The sequence below is a fragment of the Mus musculus genome, chromosome 1, assembly GCF_000001635.26.
Source record: "Mus musculus strain C57BL/6J chromosome 1, GRCm38.p6 C57BL/6J".
NCBI lineage: Eukaryota > Metazoa > Chordata > Mammalia > Rodentia > Muridae > Mus > Mus musculus.
In genome coordinates, this window is record NC_000067.6 from 191601901 (window position 1) to 191624022 (window position 22122).

At 44.4% G+C, this 22122-nt stretch overlaps 1 protein-coding gene across 4 annotated transcripts in view; it reads left to right on the plus strand.

Annotated features, from left to right (window-relative positions):
• Ints7 (integrator complex subunit 7) overlaps positions 1-21790 on the plus strand; it is a 48151-nt gene extending 26361 nt beyond the window's left edge. For 3 of the 4 annotated variants that reach the window (NM_178632.6, NM_001306203.1, NM_001306204.1), the window contains 13 exons: positions 345-462; positions 2907-3041; positions 4221-4318; positions 5920-6159; positions 8464-8601; positions 9958-10164; positions 11115-11309; positions 11739-11842; positions 12679-12747; positions 13801-13933; positions 15912-16010; positions 17696-17881; positions 19265-21790. In NM_178632.6, the coding sequence (NP_848747.4) occupies positions 345-462; positions 2907-3041; positions 4221-4318; positions 5920-6159; positions 8464-8601; positions 9958-10164; positions 11115-11309; positions 11739-11842; positions 12679-12747; positions 13801-13933; positions 15912-16010; positions 17696-17881; positions 19265-19564 (2022 nt within the window). In that variant the 3' untranslated portion in view covers positions 19565-21790. Of the gene's footprint in view, positions 1-344; positions 463-2906; positions 3042-4220; positions 4319-5919; positions 6160-7756; positions 8602-9957; positions 10165-11114; positions 11310-11738; positions 11843-12678; positions 12748-13800; positions 13934-15911; positions 16011-17695; positions 17882-19264 lie in introns of all 4 variants that reach the window. The other variant, XR_865812.3, reaches the window with a different exon arrangement.
• Positions 21791-22122: the final 332 nt, after the last annotated feature.

Below are 22122 nucleotides of genomic sequence, written 5' to 3' on the forward strand. Positions count from 1 at the left end.
GTCAGCTACAGTGTACTCATATAAATAAAATAAATCTTAAAAAAAAAAAAACTGGAAAAATGTAGTAAGAAAGCCCTTGCTGCCACACTGTGTGTTTCCTCTGGGTTGCTTTGGTTTTTACCCATGCCCTTTTTTCTGTTCTAGGACACCACATTATATCTGGCTATGTCTTTATAGGCTCCTTTAAGGACTCTGATAATGTGACCTGTTTTGTTCTTTATCGTTGAAAAAATATCTTAAAGTTTTAGTTTTGGGTTTTTTTTAAAGCTAATAAACAGATAAATTGGATAGTATGGAAGTGTATATGTTTTGATGTGTTCTATGTCTATCTCTCTGCATTTCAGGCACTCTGTGAGTGTGCACTGCACACTCCTTATGACAGCTTGAAACTCGGGATGTTGTCTGTCCTCTCTACGCTGTCAGGAACCATTGCCATTAAACATTACTTCAGTGTAGTTCCCGGTAAGGCAAAGACACATAACTCCTGGGACGAGCTTGCTTATCCAGTAGACTTAAGGCTAAAGGGTTTTTTGTTTGTTTTTAATGAAAGTTTTGTTGCATTTCTGTTACTTCCTTTTCCTATCACTTAATTTGAATTAAATAACTCTAATGTACTTTGTTCTTCTCATGACCACATGGCTTGAGTTTATTGGGTGAATTCCCTGCCACATGTCTTGATAGGAACTAGAAAGCATGATGTCTCTGTTGCCCTCTTGATATTCTACGTCTCTCTTGCTGTGAGTGTCCATACGTGGACCGGACTAATGGTTGCCATGACAGAATGAATTGGGAGCCACAAATGTGGAGAAGTGGGAGATGATGCACTGTGGCAATAGAACAGTGACTGTGAGACATTCAGTCTCAGGAAAGCACTGCCATGGAGGCTGTGTCACAGCTGGTCACTGTGGTGTGTGTGCACTGTGACCTAGAACCAGTAATGAGGCCACAGTGTGTTTAGTAGATGGGTTTGGGGGCTTTGATCTTAGCTGTTCTGTGGCCTCTCCTTCCATATTTAGTGTTGTAGACTTTCTAGTAATCCTGTGAGCCACTTACTATTTTATATAATGAGGTGTGCAACATTTTGTGTCTTAAAACTTACTGTTTTCTTTGCTCTCGCTCATCATTCAGCAGTTTGAATTGCATTCTGATGATAGTTCTGGTGTCCCCAGAGGTTGCTCATGACTGTAGTTCTCTGGAGCCTTGGCCGAAACTGGATAGTCAAAGGTCACCCTTTTCATAGTGTAGAACAGTGTGGTTCTCAACCTCTGGATCATAACCTATTTAGGGGGTCACATATGAGAACTTACACTACAATTCATAGCAGTAACAAAGTTACAGTTCTGAAGTAGCAACAAAATAATAGTGTGGTTGGGGTCACCTAAGATATATATACACACATACATACATACATACATACATACATACATACATAAAAAATATAGCCTAAGGAGCTGGATTAGTGGGTAAAAGCATGGCATCGGCCAGTATCTACATATACTGGTGGTGTATAAAATTTCAGATTATATTAGTATACATAAATGGAGGTAAAGTTACACAAAGAATATTTCAAAAAGTCAGCAATAAATTTATGCTGGTTTGTGAGATTTGAAGAAATTTCTATTTCCTTTGGACTTTTCTGCTCCTTCCCAACAAGTTTTCTAATAGTAAATATTAATAGGGGAAAATTATCAAGTTATAAAACATCATGGGAAGAAGAAAAAGAATGGCTGTACCCTAGGAGTTTATTTTCTACAATTCTGAAAGAACTGGCTATGTAGTTTCAGCTTTGTAATATATTATCCATCTTAAAACAAGAATTTTACCTAACTGGTATTGTCACATCTTACCCGGAATCAGTAAATGGTTATATAGATTACACTGTCTAAAACTGTCTTGGCTCATGGCTGATGTAATTTTCAACCATGTTGACTTCATGCTCAAGAGTTAAGGTCCTCCAGTAGGAGAGACGGGTCAGACTGGACAACAGTCATAAGAGGAATATAAAAGGCCAAGCTCTGATTCTTCATGAGGCTCACATATTTACAACCAAGAGCTGCTCTCCTATAAACTAAAATATCCACAGCATAGGACTTATGGCACAGCCTTGGAAATCTGAGTTTTAAGAGATGCTACAGAAGAGTGCTGTGTAGTTAACGAGTCTATGGCCGTGATGGTGGGCTACTGGATGCCTTTGTACCGTTTAATAGAGTGGAGTCACTGAGTCGCAGTATCCTTGACAGCTCTGTGGTTCTGGATTCTTTTTTTTTTTTTTAAGATTTATTTATTTATTATATGTAAGTACACTGTAGCTGTCCTCAGACACTCCAGAAGAGGGCATCAGATTTCGTTACGGATGGTTGTGAGCCACCATGTGGTTGCTGGGATTTGAACTGGGGACCTTCGGAAGAGCAATCGGCACTCTTAACCACTGGGCCATCTCGCCAGCCGGGTCGTGGATTCTTATGTGAACCTTTTGAGGTATAACATCAACAATTTGGGGCAGGAAGAAGCAAGCAAAGTGTTCTTCCTTGACCTTGCTTTATCTGACAAGAAGATGGCATTGGGTCACCCATTTGGCTGGAAATCCATCAGCTCCTCAGATGCAGCCTATAGTCATTTTGGTTTCTATACTGTTTCAGTCAATTGTCACTAATGTTTTTATGGGGAAAGTCCTATATTGATTTTAAAATGCAGTCATTGAAAAATGGATGGCATACTCCGATTTTACCCCAATCAAGGAAGGATAAATGGTGGTGGTATATTACTAATGGAGTCAAGGTAGAAAACACTTTTAATGTATTAGAAATTTCCTCATAATACTGAGAAAACTGAACCTCCAAGCTGAATTGCTTTCTTGAACCGTATGAATGAGTTGTAATCTGAGTTACTCTTCTCTGCTTCTTTAGGAAATGTAGGCTCTTCCCCCAGATCTTCTGATTTAGTCAAATTAGCTCAAGAATGCTGTTACCATAGCAACAGGGGCATCGCAGCTCATGGAGTGAGAGTGCTAACTAATATAACAGTGTCTTGTCAAGAAAAAGGTAAGTGCACTCAGGACGGGCTTGTGTGCTGCTCTGCAGCTTGGACAGAGCTCTGTGGGTTGGGCCCTTTAGTCATTAGCATATGTGCACTGGTCTGCATGCACTTGCATCCATCTATAATGTTCTGATGCAGTGTCTTAGGTCTGTCTAATTTGTGTGGAGCCCTTAGGTCTGCGATTATGGAGTCGACATGTCTTGTAGGACATTGCCTGTTTTCGTCCCTCTGTTCACTGTGCTGTGTGTGGTGCTGGAGACAGGGACAGTCTACATAAGATTCAGCTGTACAACAACTGGAAAATTACTCAGATTTTCTAGGTACTTAAGTATTAAATAGTAAGTGCCTTCACTTAGTGGCAGTTGAGCTGACAGGAACATGATTGGATTTTCATAGAACCCATCTCAAGGTGCATGCAACATTGAGCTGATTTACACAAACAAGGAGGATATATTTTATTATCTTCCTGATATCTTGTAAGTGTAAGGCTGGAAATGTTCCATGCCTCCACTCAAGATTAGGAAGTCCATTGGACGGTATCTGCCTCTGTGATCACGATGGCCTTTATGGGGGCCACAAGCTCAGCAGTCCTCCTACCCACAGCACAGTGTGCTTCCTGTCCCCGTATTTATTCACACTGTTTGCCAAGGCCCTACAGTAATTTGGGAAACATTCTCCCAGTGGACATTAGATTGATTTGACTATTTGAGTAAAAAGCATTTCTTGCATGTGATATAAGAAACAGCTGCATGGTCTCAGTGACCTAAGTTCCCTGTGACATCACAGCCTCGGGGACCCACAGGCATTTGGCAGTACAGTGTTATAGCTGCAGGACATACCCAGAGCTTTCTTCTTAGGGCCAGTACTTTGCAAGAGAGGCTGACTTTCATAAGAATCTAAAGGGTATTGGACTAACTGAAAATATACCTACATGGTTTATGTCTGATGGGACACAGTTTTCTTAGCTGTCCTGGTAGTGATAATTTCAGTTTCTCTTTATAGCTTCATGACCTCATTGATTTAATATGAATACTTTATATCTTTAATAATGTGGTAGTGTTAAGGAAGGTATCTGAAGATAGCCTTTATATTTCAGAAACAATTTTTAGATGTGATGTGTCTTTCTGTTTGTGCCTTTGTGTGTTGTCTGTCGTCTGACCACCCAGCCTAATGTTTTTTTCCAGATCTCTTGTCACTGGAGCAAGATGCTGTCTTCGGCCTGGAATCCCTTCTGGTGCTTTGTAGTCAAGATGACAGTCCAGGTGCTCAATCCACTGTGAAGGTGAAGATGACATCACTCAATACACTGCCTCTTTCCATAGCCTAAATTGTGGAGTAATCCCTAGGGTGCAGGCCATCTACTCTGTCATAGCTCCTCAGTTATACCATTTTAAGGCGGAAGCAGCCATGCATGAAATGTGGCGGTTAGAGGGGAGGGCATGACTTCACTAGCTCTGGGTAGTCGGCTAGATTTCCAGTGCTAGGCATGATTTCTCCCGTGTTGAGAAAGTCTCATGTCCAAGTCGAGAGCTGTTGGTTACTGAAAGGGCGTGTGCATCACCACTGCACTTCTAGGTTTATTGTACCATGTTGTCCATAGGTGTTAAGTAGGACTCTTGATTGCTTCTGTCCTTTGGAAGCTTGTCTGGTACCTCTGGTACAATGTGAAGGCTAGTCCTCAGGAGGAGGCTCTCAGGTCAGTTCCAGAACAGGAGCCTCTGTGCCCTGTTTCTGAAGATGCCAACAATTACAGATTTTAATAAGATTTTGGACTTAGTATAGTGGGCTGTACATAGAGGATCAGGAAGGTTCCAGGGTTAGAGGCTCCTCCATGTGTAGTAGGATGTGCCATTCATATTGAAAGGACTGCATCGAGTGACTAGTGAGAGGGAAAGTATGGAGGCCATCAGATGTGTTAAAGAATGCGGACTTGACTTTATAGGGAGTGAGGAGACATTAGAATTTTAGGATAGTGGAGACAGTCTTGCCTTTGTTGTAGTTATGTTTGTGTAGTGTGTGCCCAACTGTTGAAGACGTGTATATATATTTCAACTTGTTGAAAGCCACCTAGCTGATGTGGGCTCCAGCTAAGGTCCACTTTGTGTTCATTGCGTGTGCCTCTCAGCACACTGGCAGCTTATGTGGTTGTAGTACGAAGGAAAGACAGATGGGCCCATCTTTTCCTGAGATTAGAACTAGTGGGACGTTTGTGGTGTTGTAGAAGAATGGGAGGGAGAATTTTAGAAACATAAATCAGTGGTGGAAAGTGAGAGGCATCCATGTTTTTAGTTTTGTTAGCTAGGATAACACATAGGTCATAAAGTAGGCCCAACAGAGAAAATCTGCAGCTGTCAGCTCTTAACTTTCAGCTGAGCAATAAATAAGAGAAAATTAGAAGCGTCTTCCCATACTGATGCTCACAAAGTCATTGAGGGCGTCTGAAACCAAGTCATCAGTAAACCGAACATGCATGTGCTATGCGGAGCAGTGGCCTCATAAACATTCTAGCGTCCGTCACCATCCTGAGTTCTGCTGTGGGTGGTTTCCGAGCACTCTGCAGAAGCAGGTCCTGGGAAGTGCTGTAGCTCTGCCTCCTTAGGGTTAGCCTCATGATTTTCATCTGCCTATTGAAATTCTGGACATGTTTTAAGCATAGCACACTTCACTGGTGTGGGATTCAGAATCCTGTGTTGCTTATGGAGAAAAATGGTGAACCTACAAAGAACGTGCCCGTGAGTCCCCATAACTTAAACAAGGTGCTCTTTAAAGTGTAGCAGTGCACTCTCCCTCTTGCCCCTTTGCAGTACTGGGGACTGAAGCGAGAGCCTCAGTGCAGGCTCGGCAGTCCTCCACTCAGGGGTAACCAGGCTGTTCTCTCTGCAGAGTGCTCTCAGCTGTATGGTGAAGCTGGCCAAGGGCCGGCCCCATCTGAGCAGGTCAGTGGTTGACACTCTGCTAACTCAGCTGCACAGCTCTCAGGATGCTGCCCGGATCCTCATGTGCCACTGCCTGGCAGCCATTGCCATGCAGCTCCCGGTACTGGGCGATGGAATGCTTGGGGACCTCGTGGAGCTCTACAAGGTGATTGGACGATCAGCCACAGACAAGCAACAGGAACTTCTGGTAAGGAACTGCTTTTTCCTGCTGTAAATGACTAGGAACTAGTCTGTTGGCAGATACCTAAGAATGCCAGCACTAATGTTGGACTTTATTTGAAAAGCAAACAGGTTAACGTAATTCTGCAGGACTGGGGATATAGTGCAATGTACAGTGTTTGCCCAACATGTAGAACACCCTAGCTTTCATCACAGTACTACAAAAAATATTTAAAATTAAGGCAGTACCAGTAACTTTTGTTGTTTTCTTTTGAGACAGAGTGTGACTGTGTAGTGCAGGTGTGCCTTGAACTCAGGGCAGTACTCTTGTCTTGAACTCACAAGCACTGGCTGGGATTACAGTCGTGAGTCTTTGTTCCCAGCTACCAGGAGCTTTTTCTAAAAGTTAAACCTCTTAGGAATCTGATAAAAATGCTGAACTAGAAGCCATAACATACACACAAAGGATCTAGTGCAGAACCTTAGCCGTGCACACCCTTGCGAGCTGCCTTGGACCCTGAATTCATGTGTGCTTTGATCATATTGGTCTAGACAACCTTTTTTTCCTTGCTGTCCTCCATCCCTCTGGCTCTTACATTCTTTCTGTCTCCTCTTCTGAGGGTTCTCTGAGACATAAAGGGAGGGATTTGATGGAAACACTCTGTTTAGAGCTGGATATTTCAAAGTCTTTGGCTTGCTGTATAGTATGTCAGCCAGGTTTGTTTTTTATTGAAGTGGCATTTGAGCTAGTGATCTCTGTCCTTTTTTATTAGCACTACTAAAGCCAATTTTAAAAAGAAAACACGAGGGGTTTTTTGTTTTTAATCTAAGAAAGAATACAGTAAAATGTTTGCATCTGACTTTGCTGAAGGAAACAATGCTAGCCCGGGCATTGTGATGCATGCCTTTCATCCAGCACTAGGGATGCAGAGCGAAGGCATCCTGGTCAACATGGTGAGTTGTAGGTCAGCTGGACCCAGTCTCAAAAAAGATGAGAACAGTGTTAGGTATAGAGTTAAATCTACCCCAGCTCTGCTCCACCCTGTCTGCAGCTTCAGGAAGGAGTGGTATTGAGCTCACAGTCTGAGAGGGCTCTGTCCAGCATGGCGGGGAGGGCGTGGCCACCGGAGCCTCACAGGGTGGCCATATCACATGATGCCAGGAAGCAGAGAATGATGAGCACCCCGTGTGTAATCTTTGTCATCGGTCCAGGGTTTCAGCCACGGCATGTGCTGTCCCTGCTGAGGATAAGTCATCCCACCTTGGTGAAACTCTGGAGAAACCTGAGGTGTGAGCCCATGATGTCCTAATTAGGGTGTTAGTTACTGGGATGAAGTGTCAAGACCAGAAAGCCAGTTGGGGAGGAAAGGGTTGGTTTGGCTTACACTTCCACATTGCTATTCATCATTGAAGGAAATCAGGGTGGGGACTCAAGCCAGGTAGGAACCTGGAGACAGGAGCTGGTGCAGAGACCATGGAGGGATGCTGCTTACTGGCTTGTTCCTCATGGCTTGCTCAGCCTGCTTTCTTATAGAACGCAGGACCAACATCCCAGGGATGGCATTACCACAATGGGCTGGGCCCTTCCTCATTAATCACTAATTAAGAAAAAAATTACCCTACAGGTATGTCTACAACCTGATCTTACAGAGGTTCCCTCTTCTCAAATGACTTTAACCTAACACAGCTATCCAGCATACATGGTAATTTTAAATCCAGTCAAATTGAAAGTGAAGGTGAACCATCACACTCCCTATGTTAACTCCTCCTCCTGTCTTTCCTCTGTGCACTGCACTTGCACTTGGGTGACCTCAGCATATGCATTGCTTTGCATGTCTTAGCTTTGTGCAGAGGTTATGCTGCCAGTCAACTTTCACCGTTTGCCTTCCTTGCTAGTAATTTATATTGATCTCTGGGTTTATTTCACTGATGGATTTCACTGGGTGACTATATCATAATTCATTTTTCCTTAATTGTGAGCCTTTTTCTCCTAGTTACTTTATAAGCAGTGCTCTGAGTAAAAGGAATACATTGCTTAATGACTTAAACATGATAAATGAAATATCAACAGAAGGTAAGTCCACTTTGTTCCTTTGTATCGTACTTAGCTATTTGGTGTGATGTGCATAAGCGCATGAGGAGGTCTGGGGACAACTTCCCTTTCACTGTGGAAGGCTGAGGTATTGAACCGAGGTCATCAGGCTTGGCAGCAGCCATGTTTACCTGATGAGCCGTCTCAGTGGCCCTAAATTCTCTTCTGTTTTGCTGATCTTTAATTTTTGTCTTTGTCTTTGAATAAAATTACGTGTCTTTTTTACTTGTTTTCTGTTAGGTAAGTTTGGCTACTGTGATTTTCGTAGCCAGCCAGAAAGCATTGTCTGCAGAAGTGAAGGCGGTAATCAAGCAGCAGCTTGAAAGCGTCTCCAGTGGGTGGACCGTGTACCGGATTGCCAGGCAGGCTTCCAGAATGGTATGGGCTTCCCTATTGAGTGGAGGTGTTTGGTGGGATGTTAGAACATGCACTATAAGTGATGTGGTCATTTTTATAGTCAGAACTCAAAGTATATATGGAAGTTGTCTTAGTCAGCGTTCTCTTGCTGTGAAGAGGCGTCTTGGCCAAGGCTGCTCTTGTAAGAGAAAAGCATTTAGCTGGGGCTGGCTCACAGTTTCAGAGGGTTAGTCTGATCATGGTGGGAGGTGTGGTTATGACCAGGAGGTGCTGGAGAAGTACCTGCGAGTGTGATCCTGATCCATAGGTGTCAGACAGAGACGCTGAGCCTAGCTTGACTTTTGAAACCTCATATCCCAAGCCCAGGCACACATCTACTGCAGCAAAGCCACACCTCCTAATCCCTGTAATCTCTTCAGACAGCTCCACTCCCTGAGGACCGAGCATTCAAACCTGCCCCATGGGGCCATTCTCAAGACTTGCTTGTTACTTAGGCTCTCTGAGGATGGCAAAGGCACTGTCCTAACTTAACTTTCCTCATAAGCTGTAGTAAGTGTATAAGTAGGTGACGGCGCACACTGTGTCCGTACGTTGTTAGCAACACGTACACTTTGCTATAGGTTGTGGTATCAGGACCTCTTCCCACCTGCTGTTTCTGTCATTATTTATCAGCACATATTTTCTTCTCATTCTTTCTCCAACCTTATCATTGGATTTCTTTAAGAAATACAAAGCATGGGGCTGGAGAGATGGCTTAGTGGTTAAGAGCACTGACTGCTCTTCCGAAGGTTCTGAGTTCAAATCCCAGCAACCACATGGTGGCTCACAACCATCCGTAATGAGATCTGACTCCCTCCTCTGGAGTGTCTGAAGACAGCTACACTGTACTTCTATATAATAAAAATAAATAAATCTTTAAAAAAAAAAAAAAAAAAAAAGAAATACAAAGCATAATTAGTCCAGAGACCAGAGTGTGGGGCACGGCTCTGGTGGTCAGAGCAGGAGCATAGACTGCAATGCTGACTGTAAGGGCGTGCCGGGATCTTGGGCATCTGTGCCTCTAAGGTCCTGAGTGCCATTCACCTTCTGCCTCCTAAATAGCTCCTGAAAAATGACACACAGGTACTTTTTGTATTTTACACTAAAATTCTAGACTTGAGTTACAATTCACTCCAGTTATTTTCCCACTGGGGCTTTTAGTTTTAGTAAAGAACTTGAGGCATTGTGTTATATAAAAAGCAGCTCGGCATTTTTTTTTCTGAAGAAGTAGACTGTCTTAAGGAGTTATGTAATATGAGATGTGATTTTTGAGCTTATTCTGGGTTTCTCTTTTACTTGCTGAATGTAGAGCCTCACCCTGGCCTCTTTTTTTGTTAGGGCAACCACGACATGGCTCGAGAGCTTTACCAGAGTTTGCTGACGCAGGTTGCATCAGAACACTTCTACTTCTGGCTGAACAGTCTGAAGGAGTTCTCCCATGCGGAGCAGTGTCTGACTGGGCTGCAGGAGGATAGCTTCAGCTCAGCACTTTCCTGCATTGCTGAGTCTTTGAAGTTCTACCACAAAGGGATCGCCTCCCTAACGGTGAGTCCTCTCCCCGGTCGTGGTGACTGGGGTAGGATGCTCGTCTCTCTGCCTTGGCTTATCTATCCTCTTTTGACAACTTGTGAAACCTGGTGGCAATATCAGAAAATACATATACACAGAAATAAAACTCTTGTTAGTATTCTTAGTTGGTGAAAACTTCTTTTATACCACATGTACAGAAAATTGCTGACTTGAGGCAGAATGGTAAGTGCTGTGGAGAGAGGCTCCTTCCTCCACGTTCTTAATCAGTAAGACTCTAGCCTGCTGCCATCCATCCCATCACCAAGCACGCCCCATCCTCCTCTCTTCTGTCTGACTGCTCACCAAGTAGAGGGTTTTGTAGGGTGTTTGTAATGTTTGGAACATTTGTGTGTGGTAATCCGTTCTCCGGTGCCCTCCCCCACCCCTCTCTCTGCAGTGATAATGTCTAAGCCTCCTGTGCTGTCTTAGGAATGACTGAGCAAGTAACATGCTAAGTTTAGGCAGCAATGAGCCTCTGAATGTCAGTGAGATGTTCAGGTGTCAGGCGATGCTACCCGTAGTGAGTTTCTCGACGTTGTTACATCTGTCACACGGTAGCTTAGGTATTTACCTATCGGGTTATTATGACTTGTGCATAAACTGACGCATGCAGTCCTCCCATGGCTTCCGGGAAGGTGGATTCCAACGCACTCACGTAGGCACGGATGTCCAAATCCTTGTATGTTCAAGACCCCCATTAAAAAGAAAGGTGCAGCCTTTACATGCGCTCCATGAACACGCCTCTTGTGCTTCAGATCATCTCCAGGCACCTTGTAATGCTGTGTTGTGCTAGCATCCTCCTGTGCTCTGTGAGGAAGAGATAGGAAACGTTAGTCTGCGCATGTGCGTTCCATCCTAGTGCACTTCCTCCCTGAGCATTGGGAACGAGGCGCTGACACTGCATGAAGCCCCTCTCTCTATCCCAGGCCGCCAGCACACCGCTGAATCCTTTGAGCTTTCAGTGTGAGTTTGTAAAGCTCCGGATCGATCTCCTCCAAGCCTTCTCGCAGCTCATTTGCACGTGTAACAGCCTGAAGACAAGCCCTCCCCCTGCCATCGCCACCACCATCGCCATGACCTTAGGAAACGATCTTCAGAGGTGCGGCCGGATCTCCAATCAGGCATGTCTTCTTTTCTCTCCATTTTACATGATATTTATACTTCAGAGATTCTTGAAGATGAAAGGTTATACAAATTAAAGTCAATGGTATGTGTCAAGTACTCACTCTCAATGTTTGGCCGGATAGGATGGTGTGTTCTTTAAACAATCCCAGTGCTGTGTGTTGTACAGGAAGAGTGGAATTACGTTAAAGAGTTGGGAATATCTACAAAAGTACTAGTTATCCTATTGAAGCTCGAAGAAAGGAAAATGCAAGTGTCTTGTCTCTAGATGTCATAAGTAAATATACCCTGTGAACACTTAGAACTTCATTAGCCGTCTTTGTCGATTTTGTGTAATAAAGTTATGGAAATGACAACTCAATTTTTATTTGAACTGTTTTCAAGGATGAATTTTCTGTGCTTTAATTTGTTTTTCCCCTTCTTTGTAGATGAAGCAGTCCATGGAAGAATTCCGAAGCCTTGCTTCCCGGTACAGAGATCTCTATCAGGCATCCTTTGATGCAGATTCGGCCACTCTGAGGAATGTAGAACTGTATCCTATATTTCTTAAGATTCCTTGTTCTTGGGAAGTATTCTCTGAAATGTACAGTAAATTTGCTCAACTAAAAATGGAATAGATAATCCTAATATTTATTACAATTAACTAGTAATTTCTTCCTTTGAAATTGAGTAGGAGTAAAATAACTTTACTCTTGAACTTTTTGTTTTGTTGTGTTGTGTTTTTTTTTAAGTTTTTAAGGCTTTCTCTGTGCAGCCCTGGCTGTCCTGGAACTCACTCTGTAGACCAGGCTGGCCTCAAACTCAGAGATCTGCTTATATTCTGCCTCCTGAGTGCTGAGGTCAAAGGTGTGCACTGCCACTGCTTGGCTAAGCTTACTCTTAAACTTAAGCCAATCTTTTTTAAAGGGATGACTTCCTGGTGGTCTTGTCTACCTTAGAGAAGAACTGCCACAGCCCCTAGTTCTACCCAGGGCAATGATACAAACCTGTCATCCCCAGTACCAAGGAGACTGACACATGAGGCAGGAGATGGGAGCCAGCTGGAAACACAGCAAGGCTCCCTTAAACAGCCACAGCACAGCACACTGGTTCCATCTCCTTTGTCCTTTGTTGTGGTCACTGCTACATCTGTTCCCTCAACTCCCGAAGCCATCCATATTTTCTTATTAGCAATTTCTGATCTCATTGGAAAGAAGGGAAAAAAGAAACTGTTGTGAAGTTGTCAGGCTTATGAGTTAGTTCTTAGAGTTTTTATTGATTGATTGATTGATTGATTGATTGATTGATTGATTGGAACGTAATGAATGCTCTGTAACAAAAGTGTGTAGTGGTCTTTCTGTTCTTGTGTGTGACTTAACACTGTTGTAGCCAGCAGCAGAGCTGCTTACTGATAGCTCATGCCATAGAAGCCCTGGTTTTGGATCCTGAATCAGCAAGGTAAGTTGGATGATGCTGCCTTATATAATGTCGGGTGCATTGTTACGGGACCAACGATCGCACCAGGGTTTGAGGAAGAGGGGAAAGGAAAGCTGCTGGGGAGACCTGAGATTGCATTGCATGCAAGCCTTGCCGTACCACTTTGCCAGTTCAGTGTTTGAGAGCTCAGCCTTGCACGGTAGAAAGTCAGTCTCAGCCAAACAGATATTTTTCTTCCACATAGTGTGTCCATTGTAATAGTTTTATTTCTTGTCTTAATGACATTTAAAGTGTTTTACAGAGCCCTGGAGTCAGGCAGATATGACCACAGATGTCTTTTCACTGCTAGCTCAGGGAGTATATTTGTTCTCACTAAGGCATGGGTACGTAAGCTGCAGGCACAACTCCTTCTGCCCAGGCAGCGGAGATAGAATGAGCAGATGACACGTAGTGCCTCACTGAAAGGTTTAAAGGACTTTTAGCACGTATGTGCCTGGTGTGGATTGCCTGCACTGCACACACTTCCAGTGTGTTTAGGACTGCAGAGTTTTGTCTTATCTCTGTCAGAAATGTTTTCAGAGAAGGTGACAGGAAGGAATCTAGGCTAAGCTTTCCTAGCTCTGTCCCAGCAGCTCCCGCTCCGTCCAGTGCTTTTTTTCACTTCCAGGCTTTCCGTTCATAGCATTTCTTCAGCCATCCCCAGGTCTAATGGCATGCTGACCAAGTGATTTGCTAACCTGCTCCCTGTGTTCCATCTGTTACTTATATGATGTCATATCAGTATGTTACCTGCTGGCCCTTTCTCAAGTGTCTTTCCTGTATGGTGACAAATAGCCTTCATGTGAATAGCTAAGAATTATGTCATTTGTAGTCAGATTTGGGTTTGAGTTACAACTTGTGACTTAATAGTTACACAAGTGTAGTCAGATTAATCTTAACAAGCCTCAGTTTCCTTATCTGTAATTGGAAATAACTTCATTTTTTAAAAGATGAGGTGAGAATGTGAGCCATGGTTAGCAAATGCATGGAGGTGATGAAGGTGCTAGGATGGATGAACTGCTGGTCTCTGCTCAGCTTCCAGGAGTATGGGTCCACGGGCGCTGCCCACGCCGACAGTGAGTATGAGAGAAGAATGATGTCCGTGTACAGTCGCGTCCTAGAGGAGGTGGAGTCGCTTAACCGGAAGTATGCCCCAGTTTCCTACATGGCAAGTGGCATTTGTTTGCTAAGTTTTTATAATTTATTATTAGGACTTCATTGTAAAGAACATACAAATTAGAAATATCACACAAAAGCCGGGCGTGGTGGCGCACTCCTTTAATCCCAGCACTTGGGAGGCAGAGGCAGGCAGATTTCTGAGTTCAAGGCCGGCCTGGTCTACAAAGTGAGTTCCAGGACAGCCAGGGCTACACAGAGAAACCCTGTCTCGAAAAAAACCAGAGAAAAAAAAAATCACACAAATGTAGCCAGCCTCTCTCAGCCTGCCAGCACTAAAATAATGACACAGGGACCTCTTCTTATTCCTGAAAGCTTAGGCCTATAGCTTAGGCTTGTCCTCTGCTAGTTTGTATAAGTTAATTAACTCCACGTTTGCCACGTGGCCGGTCACCTCGAATTCACTCTTGGGACTTCCTCGGGTCTGGCTGCGAGTCTCACCCCTCTCAAGTCCTCCCACAGTTCCGATCTCTGCCTGGATGTCCTGAATTTCCTCTCCTGCCTCAGCTACAGACTGCCAGCTCTTTCTTAAACCAATCAGAAAGTGATGGAGAAGAAAGTTTACAAAAGATGATGCCCTTGCTGAGCAATTAAAATAACAATACCAAAGTCCTGGCAGTACTCTACTCTCTGCCGGCACAGAAATCACCATTGTATAATACAAGGACAACCTTCCCTCCACCCCACGCTCTATAATACCGTCAGTAGACTTCTGCACAGTTAGGGTCACCAGCCTCTCCGTTTACCTTTTCACTATGCATTTATCCACCAGAATACCCATGAAAGGATTAAACAACCCCGTCCATGGCAGCACTTAGCCCATCCTGACGGCATGGCCTCTCTCACATATCAAGTCTCACTTCCCCAGGTACAGGCAGCTTTTATCAGGTCCACCTTGTGTAGGTGCAGAGCCAACTTCTTTATTGTATGCTTCTTAAGCAATCAAACTGAAGCTGCAGTAGTTCCTTACTCTAACTCCAAACTAGAGTCACTTTGGGAGCTTTTTAAAAGCCACATCAGTATCCAGTCATCCCTCCCAACTGCCTCCAAAGACAGTTGTCTCTAAGTCTGGAACAGGCCTGGCCCACAGTGATACCAGGAATAAGAGTAGAAGCCGGCCACTCGTACACTGGATCCAGCATTAGAGGTTTCAGCCACATGAGTTCAAATTACTGGAGTGTCTAGGGCACTTTTAAGGCAGTGTTCAGTATACTTAAACATGTTGAATGCATTATAGGCTTACAATATGTGTGATGGGTTTAATCACAGCATAATCCTGCCATTAGACAAGGACAGCATTTTTTTAGAAGCATTCATGTGATTCTATCATGCTGCCAAGGTTAAAAACACAGAATATAAATTTAGTAAATAACTCTAATTTTTTAAAAACCAAAAAATTAAGAAAATAAAATAAGGCAGAGGCAGGCGGATTTCTGAGTTCAATCAAGGCCAGCCTGGTCTACAGAGTGAGACCCGGGACAACCAGGGCTACACAGAGAAACCCTGTCTCGAAAAAAACCAAAAAAATAAAGTAGAAATCTGATTGCAATTTTTAGGTGGGGGTGTGTGATTTGAGACAGGGTTTCTCAGTATAGCCTTGATAATCCTGGCATTTGCTCTGTAAACCAAGCTGGGCTCAAACTCAGAGATCTGTCTGTCTCCTGAGTGTTGGGTTTAAAGGTGCCACTACCAGACAAATTTGGTTTTTTAATTAATTATTTAATTTTTTATGTATGAGTGCTCTGTTGCATGTACATCCATCTGCATGCCAGAAGAGGACATAAGATCCCTTTATGAATGGTTATGAGCCACCATGTGGGTGCTGGGAATTGAACCTGGGTCCTCTGGAACAGCAGCCCCACTGGGATGACTGTTCTGTGCACGTGTGGATGTTGTGCCTTCTGCCAAGTGCCATGGGCTCTTGGAAGCATTTGTTGGCGGTTTTCTCAGCTGACTTCTCTCTCCCACAGCACACAGCATGCCTCTGCAATGCCATCATCGCTCTGCTGAAAGTTCCTCTTTCATTTCAGAGATACTTTTTCCAGAAACTACAGTCTACCAGCATCAAGGTAAGGTAGAAAAAACACTTTTAAGATTAAGATATAAAAACCAGCTAAGTGGGGCTGGAGAGATTGAATAATAGCACCTGACACAAGTTCAATCCCAAAATCCATATGGTAGAAGAGAATGATTCCTACAGCTTGTCGTCTGACCTCCTACATGTGCCATAGCGAGTGCATGCCCACGCACGCGCGCACAACACACACACACACTCTCTCTCTCTCTCTCTCTCTCTCTCTCAAATGTATTAAAAACCAGCTAGCTATCATCTGAAGATTTAATGAGACATAGCTACGATTTAGTATCTTTCCTTTAGCATAGATAAAAATTTAGTCCTAAGACTTTAGCCCCTTCGTCTGATGATTTGAGGAAGTCGTGGGGTTGGAAAGTTACTGTGATAAGACCTGCATTTGAGTAATGGCAGCCTATCTACCTCTTAACCTCCAGGAAGGAGTGCTTGTAAGCTTATTGGCAGGGTTGAGTCTTTGTCTGAGCAGGCCCAGCTTTGATGGAATGGCCTGCTTCAGTATCACGGGTCCTGCTTCCCAAGTCCTGTTGCCACTGAAGGGCAAGCATGGGGAACTAACTCACAGGGAGAGTTAGTATATTGAAGTGCTTAAGCCACTCAAAATTAAAAGCTATTTTTAATTCCGACAGCAGAATGTGAAAGGAGATTGTTAGCTGAGAGAGACGGCTTGAATTCTGCCTGTCAGAATGTGTCCAGTGAACTTTGCAGCCAGTTAATGCTTTTGGTTGCAACTAACGTTCCAAAAAGACCTTAATAACAGGAAAGGTGATTGATGGGTGGATAAGTGAGCAGGCCTAAGGCAGGCTGTCTGCACATTGCTGACAAGTTCCAAGGCTCAGTGACGTCACATTGCAGCGTGAGCTTTCTGCAGTTGAGATGCAGCTGACTTTAATCCCAGCACTCGGGAGGCAGAGGCAGGTGGATCTCTGAGTTCGAGGCCAGCCTGGTCTACAGAGTGAGTTCCAGGACAGCATTTGCAGTGCTTTATTTTTTTCCCTTTAAGAAAAACTAAGTTTAAAAGCAACCTGGAGGCCCTAGGATCAATCCTAACACCCCAATTTGTTTTGTGTTCATTGTGGAAACTGACTTTTTAAAATACCAAATAACTCCATTAATGTGAGTTATCTTAGAATTTTAAGTTTGTTTGCATTTTAATTTAGTCTATTTTAAATTACTTAAGAGAATTAAACAAGCCGGGCGGTGATGGCGCACACGCCTTTAACCCCGGCACTCGGGAGGCAGAGGCAGGCGGATTTCTGAGTTTCAGGCCAGCCTGGTCTACAAAGTAAGTTCCAGGACAGTCAGGGCTACACAGAGAAACCCTGTCTCGAAAAACCAAAAATAAAAAACAAAATTTAAAAGTTTCCTAGAAGCAAAGCGAGACCCAGTGGACATAAACATCACGCGTAGCATTGCACCTGAGGAAGTGGTTTGTTAAAGCCCCCCTACAAGACCCTGCTGGCAGCCAGCGCCTTTGTTTGCTACCCTCAAACAAAACAGGTGTGAGCGAGAGCCCAGAGGTGTTATAAGGAAGCTTGACATGGAGGTCCTTCTGCAGGGTGGTGGGGCACAGTTAGGCCGTGGGGACAGTCAAGAGTGTGTTCATCTGTGACCAGTGATGAGCGTGGCCAGGTCGTCAGCGCTTGCCTTACTCTTCTGTTCCAGCTTGCTCTGTCACCTTCTCCCCGGAGCCCTGCAGAGCCCATTGCTGTGCAGAATAACCAGCAGCTGGCACTAAAGGTAGAAGGCGTTGTTCAGCACGGATCTAAACCAGGCCTCTTCCGCAGAGTTCAGTCTGTGTGTCTGAATGTTTCCTCCACACTGCAGAGTAAATCTGGCCAAGACTACAAGGTAAATATCAGGGGGCGTCATAACTTAACAACACGGCTGGGGCTTGGGGAGACTTAATCGCTTTCTTTTTTCTTTGCTTGAACCAGTTAGTGGACACAGCATCAAAGCAGAGATCAAAACATGAATTCTGTGTCTCTTAGTGCAGTATGGAACCTATCTGAGGTCCACACGGCGAGAACTTTCTGATCTTGTGCTTCTGATCAGGTTTCCTACCCTACCTAGTCCCATGCAACTAAAGAGCCTGGCCCTGTGCTCCAAAGGGAAGAAAACAAGGCCACTCACCTCCTCATGCCTGCTTCTTGCTCTGAAACCTTGTTCCTAAGACTCTACTCCTCTGGAGCCATCTTGGGCTCTGCCTTCTGGAGGAGAGCTGCCTGCTGTGGTGCCTAATATACTATGCAGGTCACCCAGCCCCAGGGGAACCTTGGGAATTTGCTTCCTCTAGCTGTCCTGAGGTAGGTTAAGTTAACTAGCATCAATGAGGTTGATGTTGCCATTCACAGTCAGCATCTTGCATATGTGCCTATGAGATGCCCGTGTCTCTTTGCTTAGACATTTCTTTCCAATTTTTTTGTGGTGATCAAATCCACAGAATGTCCCCAGGCTAGTCAGGTGCATTTGAACTAAATCTGTGTAACTAGATGGAGTGAAGGTTTAAAAGGGCATTTCAGGACTGGTAAAATGCCTTCTTGCAAGTGTGAAGACCTGGGTTTGGAGCCCCACAACTCGAATACAAAGCTAACCCTAGGGGATGGGGTGAAGACAGTGAGTTCTTGACACTCACTGACAGCCACCCTGGCCAAATAAATCCACCCATGAGAACCAAGTTGACTGATTCACTGTCTCAAAAATAAAGGTGGAAAGTGATTGAGGAAAAGCACCCAGCTTTGACCTCTGGCCTCCTACTCATGTCCTCACACATACACACTTGCATGTCCACATGCACATACCCACACTAGCAAGCATATAATGTGCACACCCACGTGCACACACGAACATACACGATCATTTCATCATCACAGTTTTAGGTAGGAAGCTGAAGGAGGACTGGTGTGGCCTCTGTCTCACTTTCTTCAGTGTTGTCCTCTCAGCCTGCAATCTGCTCACTGTTAAGGCTTGGTCTCCATTCTCTTCCTTTCTTTTCTTTGATTAATGCAGCCCTTAGCCACTCTATAAATATTTGTTGAGTGATAAACGGTGGGCTGTGTCTAGAACACTCCCGTTATGGCTGGGTGATCTCAGATGTTGCTGGGAATTGTGATGAGAATTCATGTGGCTTGTCCCAGTTTGCAGGTGTCTCCCAGCACCCTAGACTCCAGGGCCTGGCTCCTGGAGAATACTGAGTAAGCAACTCATGCTGGTTTAACAATTCTTGTGTTCTAGATTCCCATTGATAGCATGACCAATGAGATGGAGCAGAGGGTTGAGCCACATAATGATTACTTCAGCACCCAGTTCCTGTTGAACTTTGCTGTCCTTGGAACGCACAGCATCACAGTGGAGTCATCGGTGAGAGATGCCAATGGCATCGTCTGGAAGACTGGCCCCAGAACTACTATGTTTGTCAAATCCCTGGAAGACCCCTACTCCCAGCAGATTCGCCTACAGCAGCAGGCCCAGCAGCCTTTGCAGCCACAGCCACAGCCGCAGCCGCAGCCTCGCAGTGCCTACACCCGGTTTTAGCTGTGCTACAAGCATACTACTGCCACACTGCACAGCCATCAGACTACAAGAAGAGTCTTCCGCATGTGCATTAAGTGTCAATGTTACAGTGTGAAATCCAGTATTCACTGATAGCTGTAATGTAACATTCTGGTGAAGTTGTTTTTGTTGTTGTTGTTGTTGTTTTCTTAAAAATTTAGTGTAAGAAATAACCTGGCTCTCAGCCAAAATAAAAGTGCTTTTTTTTTTTTTTTTTTTTCGAGACAGGGTTTCTCTGGGTAGCCCTGGCTGTCCTGGAACTCACTCTGTAGACCAGGCTAGCCTCAAACTCAGAAATTCACCTGCCTCTGCCTCCCAAGTGCTGGGATTAAAGGCGTGCGCCCAAATTTCTTAAACCCAGTCTTCTGTCTCACACTTAGCATTTTTGTTGTATTATTCTTTGTGGTTGGTGAGCTTTTCTTCTTCCAAGAATAGTCACAGATCATTGGTAAATTTGACTGTGTCTCTGTCTACCAGAATTATTGTGCTGACTGGCCCGACCTGGGGTTTTGAGGCAGGCAGGGAGTACTGTTGAGTCGTGCAGTGCTTGTCCTGGGCTGGAGAATGAGGCCTTCACAGAGGCCGCACCTGCCTTCTGGTCTGTGGGAGCCTGTGGGCCACAGGCTCAGCGGCCTGCTGCATTGGCACCTCTTACCCACCTTCTGTCCTGAAGCAATGTTAGTTTATTGTTTTGGTCTTTGATTGACCCAAAAAACAGCTCCAGCTAGAAAGGTTGGAAATGAATGTGTTGTTTTTTCTGGTATGTGACTAGTGTGGACTTCTGATATTTTTTTTCTACAAATGGAATGTGGTTCACATATGTCTTCCTGTTTGATGTAAAGGGAACAGATCCTTCCCCGCTCTGGTTTCTACTAGATGACGTATTACTCTACACCTGATGTCTAGACAGCTATCTCCGAGACGTAACCTCAGCTGGGATGCTCAGGGAACAGACTCTGGCTAGCCAGAAAAGCCCTTTTTCTACTTGAGTCATGGTCAGAAACTACATGACAACACACTGATTCTAGGTTTGATTTAACAGTTGACTATGGCTGCTCAGTGCTTTTGGACCACGGTTAATATGATGAGCTGAGCCTGCCGATACCCCCTGTGGTCATTGGTGTTGGGTGCAGTGGGCTGCTAAGGGCATGAGCCCTGGATTTCCCTGTGTAAATAAATCTCCTAATTTCTTTGCTTGTGTTTTACCTTTTTTTTCTCTTCAAAGTCATACTGATTCATAAGAGGACTTGACTTTTTTTAAATGGAGTTTGGTTTTTGTTTTTTCCTGTCGCATCACCCCAGGGACTGAGAAGTGATCGACAACTTGGGTTCCCCTGAGGTCACTTTGCTTTGTGAGATGTTACCTCTGCATAGCCCATTCTGCTTGTCATAGTCTGTGCAAGTCTACTGTATCCACTGTAAGTGACCTCCCCCCCCAGCCACCTCAGTGCACATGGTGCACAGTCGGCACTTGGTCAGCGTCTGGGGACTGATGCCAGAGTGCGAGGGAAGACCCGTGCGGAGCCCGTGTCCTTTGCTGGATATGGAAAGAGCTGAGTCAATGTTCCACTTTGGGCTCAGCAGTGAGTCGCGTGTCTCTGTAGAGTCAGCCTCTTAGCAAATGACTGAATTAGGCTAGGTCTCTCCACTCTAACTCAGCTTTATCAGGCAACTGGATTAAAAAAAAAAAAGATAGTGGTGAAGAAAATTGGGGAAAATGCCAGAGATTGAACTTGGTTGAGGACCCAAGTCCCACTTACTCTGTCACCGGCCTGACTTAGCACCCAGAGGAAGACCCTTTTTTTCTTTCTTTCTTTCTTTTTTTTTTTTTTGGAAGACGGGATCCAGGATCTCTCTGTGTAGCCCTGGCTGTCCAACCACTTGCTTATAGACCAGACTAACCTCTAACTCAGACTGCCTCTGCCTCCTGAGTGCTGGGATTAAAGGCGTGTGCCACCACGCCCAGCCTGTCCTTTTTCACTCTTAAGTAGCTGATATTGTAGAGTGAGTTGCAGGTCTCTGGCACTGTTACACAGTAGATTCCAGAAAGAATGTAAATCTAGTAAGACACTCATTTCTTTTGTGGCCCTCACATTTTATGTTATTAAGATGTTTTGATACTTGTGGTTATAAACTCTTGGATTCCATGTACTGTGGTGACCCCCAGACCCCAACAGACTTAGAAAACAAATAAAAGCAGGTCCTGATCGTTGAGTGTGAAAGTAACTGAAGCAAACCGGACTCTGTCCAGAAGACCCAGGAGTGGCATTGTCTGGCTGTATGTTCACTGTAGTGGGTTGTTTTTAAATCAACCTTTAAGTAGTTACTCAGGAAGAAGATTGTGTTAAAAATTTGACACTAAAGGATAATCCCCCCCAAAAAAAGATAAGCAGGCTGGGTAGGAAATCAGTGTGTTTCCCTGTTTGGTAATTGCCTTTCAGAAGGCAGGCCTGCTTTCCTTGGTACTTACTGAGTTCTGTGTAAGTAGGTGAGGAGAACATAGTCTTTGCACCTACACTGCCCATGTTCAAACTTTACCT